At 42.0% G+C, this 7,538-nt stretch overlaps 2 protein-coding genes across 2 annotated transcripts; one reads left to right on the forward strand and one right to left on the reverse strand.

Annotated features, from left to right (window-relative positions):
• Positions 1 to 129: 129 nt before the first annotated feature.
• Positions 130 to 2,673, forward strand: BDBG_09502 (PP-loop ATPase superfamily protein). Its single transcript, XM_002620078.2, has one exon. It carries the CDS (start codon positions 149 to 151, stop codon positions 1,472 to 1,474), a length of 1,326 nt encoding a protein of 441 aa, XP_002620124.2. The 5' UTR covers positions 130 to 148; the 3' UTR covers positions 1,475 to 2,673.
• Positions 1,710 to 4,892, reverse strand: BDBG_09503 (siderophore biosynthesis protein). The gene is made up of 2 exons (XM_002620079.2): positions 2,964 to 4,892; positions 1,710 to 2,869 (listed from the first exon to the last, which is right to left on the reverse strand). The coding sequence occupies exons 1-2, from the start codon at positions 4,511 to 4,513 to the stop codon at positions 2,752 to 2,754; spliced, it is 1,668 nt and encodes a 555-aa protein (XP_002620125.2). The 5' UTR covers positions 4,514 to 4,892; the 3' UTR covers positions 1,710 to 2,751.
• Positions 4,893 to 7,538: the final 2,646 nt, after the last annotated feature.

The raw sequence follows: 7,538 nt of genomic DNA on the forward strand, positions 1-7,538 counted from the left end.
TTGATGCTTGTTTTCATTAGAGAATAATACTTTGCGGTGCAACTAAGTAGAACAGAGTCTGAGCCTGCTAAGACAAGATTCTAACTTTGTCTAGTAATTCAGGTCACGTGATCACGGCATTCTGACAATTAAAACTCCAAATCTCTTCATGCTTGTTACAAGTTGTATGTCTCACCCCCAGCCATTTTGGCCGATCAAAGTCCAAACGATGGCTCCCACTATATGCTACCGATGCAATTCCGCTCGTGCCCTCATAATACGCCCCAAAAACAGACATAAGCTCTGCAAACCCTGCTTTCTTGAAATTTTTGAAACTGAAATCCACAATACCATAACCGCCAACGCTCTTTTTTACCCAGGTGAACGCGTCGCAATCGGTGCCAGTGGCGGCAAGGACAGCACGGTCCTCGCCTCGGTTCTGAAAACGTTAAATGAGCGTTATAGTTATGGCCTGGAGCTTATGCTCCTCTCCATCGATGAGGGAATCCACGGATATCGCGATAATAGCCTGGAAACAGTTAAGCGCAATGCGGTGCAATATTCCATGCCTTTGGAAATAGTGGGCTACGGTGAACTATACGGCTGGACGATGGACCAAGTAGTTTCAGAGATTGGAAAAAAAGGGAATTGCACTTACTGCGGAGTGTTTAGGAGACAGGCGCTTGACCGCGGTGCTGCCAAGTTAGCCATTAAACATGTCGTTACTGGACATAATGCGGATGATGTTGCAGAGACTGTTATGATGAACCTACTACGGGGCGATCTACCTCGACTAGCACGGGCAACCAGCATTGTGACAGAGTCGACGGCAAGCGACATTAAACGGAGCAAACCACTCAAGTATGCCTATGAGAAGGAAATAGTACTGTACGCGCACCACAAGAAACTGGATTATTTTAGTACAGAATGTATCTATTCACCAGAAGCGTTTCGAGGGAGTGCTAGGACGCTGATTAAGGACCTGGAGAAAGTTCGCCCAAGCTCTATATTGGATATTGTCAGGAGCGGGGAAGACATGGCGAGGCTAGTACCTCCAGAAATAAGTGGATCCGGCAAATGTGCTACCCGTCCTTTGGCCACATCCACTGAGGGAGAGAGAGATGATTTCGCGGCTGGCGGGTGCGGTAACGAGGGCGGGAGGACAAACGACGGAGAATTGATTGAGATGGAAAAGAAACTGAGGAAAGACCGGAGAATTACTGCTAATGAAACCGAGATTTCACCATATAGGAAACCTCAAAGTAGAGGTAGAGGTCCAGGTCAAAAGCAGGTGAAGTTGCAAACCATGGGTCAATGCGAGCGATGTGGTTATATGGCTAGCCAAAGGATTTGCAAAGCTTGCATGTTGCTTGAAGGACTGAACAAGAGCCGTCCGAAAACCACGATCGAATTGGCTGTTGGGATAGATGAGGAGGAAAGCAGCTGGACGCTTATGAGGCAGATGGAGGCTGTGCGATTAACGAATGGAAAGTAGAAGTTCGGTGGTTTTCATTTCCCGGCATTCCGAATACCATCACACTCAGCCGTGTCTAGTCAACCGCCCTCATCGCCGCCCGGCAACCATACGTGGCCGACCTAACTGTCCTCATGATGTGGAATACTAGGGATTTCCCGTGGAGGAAGAGTATCCATGGATATGATATTTGCATTTGATGGTTTGATGAAGGTAGAGATTACGAGCTTGAAGTTTCGGCCTGTGAATAATAGAACTGAAATTCCATAGTGGATGAATTGGAGATATGACACGTCTCTATCAAGCATGCTGATCCGTCCGCCCCGTTATCCCGAGCTCTACTATTCCATTCGGATTCTTCCTTGCTTTATCAACCGATCGATTCTTGTCCTCAACGGTTGCCCAAATCACACAATTCGCTAGAATACTGTTTGATGGTTATTATGCTCTTCTTTAGTCCGTCCGTTCTCTAGGTGAAAACAACGAATAGAGATAACAAACCATATTCAAACAATATGAAGGATTAGTGGCGTGTTCACGCCTTACATGCACATGTACGGAATTCAGAAGTTCAAGCTGAAGAAGGCAAAAGGACCTGGCATTGCAACTAGACTCCCCATTTTTAGAATTTCCCCTTGCTACTATATACAGACACATCTTTCAAATCAAATGAATGACATTCCGGTGGCCCTCTAAAACAAGGAACTATATATGTTTCTTTTATAGATGGAACAATACCAATAAAACAACGGAAATACAGCTATAAACAAAGCTCCCTACTAAACCATGAGCCGAAACCAAAGAGAAAAGATAATTTGTTACCATTCCCAAGTGCTCGTTTGCGTTTAGTCGTAAAATATCATGTTAAGCATGGGATTACTTGTTTTTCGCGATAAAAATAGAAATTATGTTTACAGCAGTACTTCACACAGTAGTCTGTTCAGGTAGAGTATAGTTTCCCGACTTAGATAAATGTAGATGTGGGGGTTGAATGGAGTATAAAGGGAGGGCGGCCGTGTTTTGGATGAGAAAAGGAGAGAGCTATACAAACTGCGCAATGCGGCGCGGTTATGCGTATACCGTTTAAGGCGGTTTTGAAACGCAATCCCTATGTAGGGTACACTGCAGCTATACCCTTGGAAGTTGTAAATATTTGCTGATGGTTGGCGGGGGTAGTAGGGGTGATAGCTACTGGCATGCGATTACAGATCCCTCTACCAATCCGCCTTTAGAACCCAACTTCCCACTGCCTCCGCGGGGTGGAGGTGAGAAGGCGTGCGTGATGTACGGATAAAGAGCTAGAGCAAAGGAGCTTCCCAGTTTTCCCGTCTGATTCTCATCAAAGCGGATTGTTTATGTGGAAAGGTAACTTCGCCATCCTTGCTAAAACCGATAGCCTGAAGATAGGAAATCATACTGTTTTTTAGACGAGCTTAGTGGATGGCCGAACGAATCGTTGCCAAACAGCGCTGAAATGAGAAGAAAAAAAAAAAAAAAAAATCCAACTCACTTTGTGTTATCAACCCTTGGCTCCATCATTACTGTTTCCGTCCTGTTATCAGCCAGCCAGCAGAAATGGACCAACGCTGAGAGCCAAACAGGGGCGCGGTGAGGACCTCTAAATTCCTCCTCGCCTACGAGGCAATGAAGGCCCCGATCATAGTTGCCTACAGGCCCAGGTACCAGAGGTCCTAGAGCGTCCTCCTTTACCCAGTAGATTTCAAAATATCCAAACGGGCGGCCATCCCAGCAGCCAAAGGCAGGGAATGAGTGTCGCGAGTTGAACTGAGCTTGGAGAAAGTTCTCTTGGACCGACTGGGGTCCAGCAACGCCCCAAGCCTTGTTGACTCGAGGATTATTCATCCACCTGGACAAGAGCTCGAGATCAGAAGGAGAATCTTCCGGATCCACAACCTCTGAACCCGTAGTTGAGGAAATTGAAGGGGCGCTCCTGGACTTTTTATGATAAATTTGTATGTTGCCTAGGGCTGATGATAATTTAGAAGGCAAGATTGGAACTCGAAACGATAGGGTTTGCCGTAAACTAGGGATATAACGGGTGTAAAAGACCTCACCCTGTCGGGGGGGCTTCTGGCGGAGCGGGTGGCGTATCCCATTCGTGAAGATAAATTCTGGAGGAGGCGGGGGAAAGAAAGTAGGTAAATTACTACCCGAAGTAAATGGATCGCCGCGCCTTCTAGGAACCACGAAGTTCATGTTTTCTGGGGGGCTAATTGTCCCAGTACTGCTCATGTCCGTCGTTACGGAGACAGAGTCCCGATCGGGGCTACCCGGGAACTCGAAGGTGGGAGGGGTGATATGCCTAGGGGAGAGCTTGAAGAGAAAAATGCGCGCATCAGTTTGCCAGAAGGTACGACGGCTGGTGAACATGTTCGTCCACCCAGTGGCATCATGCACGTCAGCCGGCCCACAGCCCACGAAGGAATCTGTAGTTCTGATTAAACCCATTCGCTCTAGTTTCTGCATGAGATGCCTTCCCTTGAAGATTCCCTGGCGCTTGATATAAACGCGCCATCCTCCTTTTGGCTTTCCTGAATCTGGGGTTAACTTTGACTCTTCAGTTGAGATGTGCGGGTCTGGAGCGGGCAGGTGAAAATACCACCATAGGGTTGCGTAGAGCAACATGGCGATTTGGCGAGTCGGAGAGGTGGCTGGTTTAAACTGGCTGCTGGAGGGAAGGGAAATTGACGAGATGAATAGGCAATCACTATTTAGAGTGGGTTTTACGAAACGGCCATGACGAAGCCCCTCTCTTGTGTTCGACTTCGACTCTTCTACGGACAATTCGCCTGGCGGAGACAACGATGTTTCTCTCGAGGGAATTGCGCTAGATGCGCCAGATTGAGAGGAAGATGGGTGTTCGTGTTCGTGCTGGGAATTCAAGTGACCCTTCTCTGTCCGAATGACAATGGTCCATCCGGGAGGTAGGACGGAGGGGTTGATGGCCATCTCATTTAGCTTAAATGACACCCCCCCAAAAACAGCGGTGACGGAGAGAGAGAGCCCATTGGGGAGGTGGACAAGAGAGGAGGCCGACATATCAGGCTTTCGTGAAAGATTAGGTGGACTCGAAGATATCGATGCGGGTAATATCCACTCGGGCGCTCTAGGGGGAGTGAGCCTTCAAACTGTTCCGCAGCTAGAGAGGGGTCGGAGCAATGACGAGCCAGGTAACGACAATTGCGGTGAGAGCTGAGGACCGGGGGAAATAGTTCTTGTTGGCAGACAGCCAGCATCTTCCCTTTCAACCCTGAAAATAGCATGACATTAATCCAGAACTGTCTGGGTTGGAGTGCACAGTTGCAATAAGGGTTGTATAGCGGCGGTTGTCGGTTCCCCCCGCCACCGTTGGGTGGCGATTAACTAGCCATTAGCTAACTACTAGTCACGCTTGGCAGACGTGACAGGCGGCAACTCCCGCTTTGCCTTGCATGGAATGGACTAAGGACTTGCCCCGCCTACGGCAGTCTATAGTGACAAATGTGTCAAATGAGAATTTTATACTCCGTACTTGTGGTTACAATGAACACACATCTGATTGTATTAGCAATCAAGATCTCCTCATTGGAGGTTGTATGAAATAATGACTCATATCAGTGAAGGACTGGGACAGTCTCTATATGCCAGTTTCTATATTCAGGGTCTCTATGCTCAGAGATCTCTATACCCGGGGGCCGGGGCCGCTCTATACTCGGGGGCTCTATACACAGGGCGTCTCTTCCATACCCGGGGGGGGGGACTCTAAATCTCTATGCCTGGGCCTCTATACTTGAGTATTTTTGAGAGATCTGTGAGAAGCTGTTGGCCGTTACGGCCGTTGCGGCTATTGGCTGTGGCGATCTCCCTAGATCGCGTGATCAACCACTATGTGAGAGAGGTTGAATGTGGTTGGTTGTTGTTATCTAACTAACTAGCAGCTAGTGAAAGCTAAATATATGTAGGCTACTGGGGCAAAAGAGCTCAGTCACCACCAGCGCTGCTCGGTAGAAGGGCCGATCAACCCCCGGAACTCTCAACAATATATGAATGTGTGTGAGTCACGTGGGTTAGAGCTTGTGTAGTAGCTTCAACATTATTATTATTATTATTATTATTATTCTTTCACAAGCCTCAATCACTTGCTTGCGCTCACTTATTCAGCTTGAAAAACGTGCTGTTTAATCCCTCAGGTTGAATGTAATGAGATATTCATGAATATGATCAGCTGCATGTGACTTGTATAGGTGAATTCCATGTAATTCACAACTATTAATAGAGAATAACTACATAGGAAAAAGATGAATAACACTGTAGCAGTTATTATTATTATTATTCTTCTTCAATTATAAATATATATAGTCAGAGACTATAACATCTATCTGAGAATCTTTAGTTCTCAGAGTTTTTCCTATATCTATAGAGTCAACTATTATACATTTACTAATTTCAGATATATAAAATCAGAAAATTCTAGCTCAGAATATAAAAACTGTTTATAAATTACAGTATTTCAACATCTTCTAATACTTTGAAATTATTTAAAAATATCATAATAAAGAAAAAGAGAATATAGTCTTAAAGATAGATATATTAAATAGATAGATAGAAAAGAACAGAAAGAAACAAGTATAGTAAAGAGAGACTATAATAAAATAAAATTATTAAAAGATAGTAAATAGCTGTTTTAACAGATTATATCTAATTAATTTTCATCTTTTCATATTCAGATACTTCTGAATTCAGTCATTTTCTTATAGCTGCTTGAGTTTCAGATAGAAAGTCTATTAAGTATTTAATTTCTGTCTCAGTTGAGAATAAGAACATTATATTTAATTAATTTAAATCATACTTCTTCTTTAATCTGACTCTGAGACTATTGTATAATACATAATACATTATAATATACTTAGGATTTTTCTTTACATTGCAGAATAAGTACTCTGTTGAATCAAATCTATTATTAAATCTTTGTATATAGAATTTGAAATAATTATATTCTAGTTTTAACTGAATTATAGATGAGAATATTTTCTTTTTATATTTAATTAAACAAGATTTTCACTTTAATTTTATCTCAAATCTTGAATAATCTATACTCTTCTTTTATTTCTGTCAGCTTTTATTTTACTTATTTAAATAGAATTCTTTTATCTTTCTCTTTATAAAAGATCAGAACACTGTTTTTTAAATAGATCTGCTTAATTCTGAACTCTTTTTTACAGCTGAATCAGTCAATTCATTGTCATGAATATTTATATGAGCAGGAACTTAGTGCAGATAAATTATCAGTTTTAATATTCTTCTCTTTTGAATTTTTAAAACAGAGTTTAAAATCAGTTCAAGATTCATTTGATTATTATGAATCTAACTATTTCTAAGTCTTTTTAAAGCAGCTTGACTATTAGAGAATATTTATATCTCTTTCAAACTATTTTCTCTTTTATAAGATTATATTTCAATGAGTTTGAAAGCTTTCACTATTGCAAATAGTTCAGTATCAAAGATCTTAGATTCACAGTCTACATTTCAGAAATGTGAGATAAAGTTAATATTATCTTCAGTATAAGTAATGTCTGTATCTAATCTATTCAAATTCTCATTTTTTAAGTCATCTGAGTAAATCAGAATAGATCTTTAAAGTCTGAATTAACTTTGACTTTGAAATATGATTAAATGCTTCTTTTATATTAATAAAAACTGCAGTTTAGACCAGATCTTCATACTTTACTATTTAAATATCATCTCTCTATATATTATAGAAAAACCAACTTTTTCAAGTAAAATGCCCTGTAATGTAACCTCACATGATATCACATGCATCTCATTAAAATGAATTTATCTGAACAGTCAGCTCTGCAGTCTGTACAGCTCTGATATTAATCTTCATTCTTTTCTTTACAGATGTTCTCTACTGTATTTACATTCTTTATACTCTTTTCTACATTCATTTCAACCTATACATTTATTAATATACTCATTTCATGCACTGCTGCTCAGTATGTGAAGATTCTCATTCTCTCAGTGTGTTTGAATAGTCTCAATTCAATGCATTATTCTGTACATGCTCTACATGCTATTAAGCTCA

The sequence above is a fragment of the Blastomyces gilchristii genome, assembly GCF_000003855.2.
Source record: "Blastomyces gilchristii SLH14081 genomic scaffold supercont1.51, whole genome shotgun sequence".
NCBI lineage: Eukaryota > Fungi > Ascomycota > Eurotiomycetes > Onygenales > Ajellomycetaceae > Blastomyces > Blastomyces gilchristii.

Bases quoted from the DNA above. Each gene is read 5' to 3' on its own strand.
- BDBG_09503 (XM_002620079.2), bottom strand. From the start codon at position 4,513: ATGTCGGCCTCCTCTCTTGTCCACCTCCCCAATGGGCTCTCTCTCTCC. The intron at 2,870-2,963 runs GTGAGTTGGATT...TCTAAAAAACAG, and splicing joins CCAAGGGTTGATAACACAAA to TATGATTTCCTATCTTCAGG.
- BDBG_09502 (XM_002620078.2), top strand. From the start codon at position 149: ATGCTTGTTACAAGTTGTATGTCTCACCCCCAGCCATTTTGGCCGATC.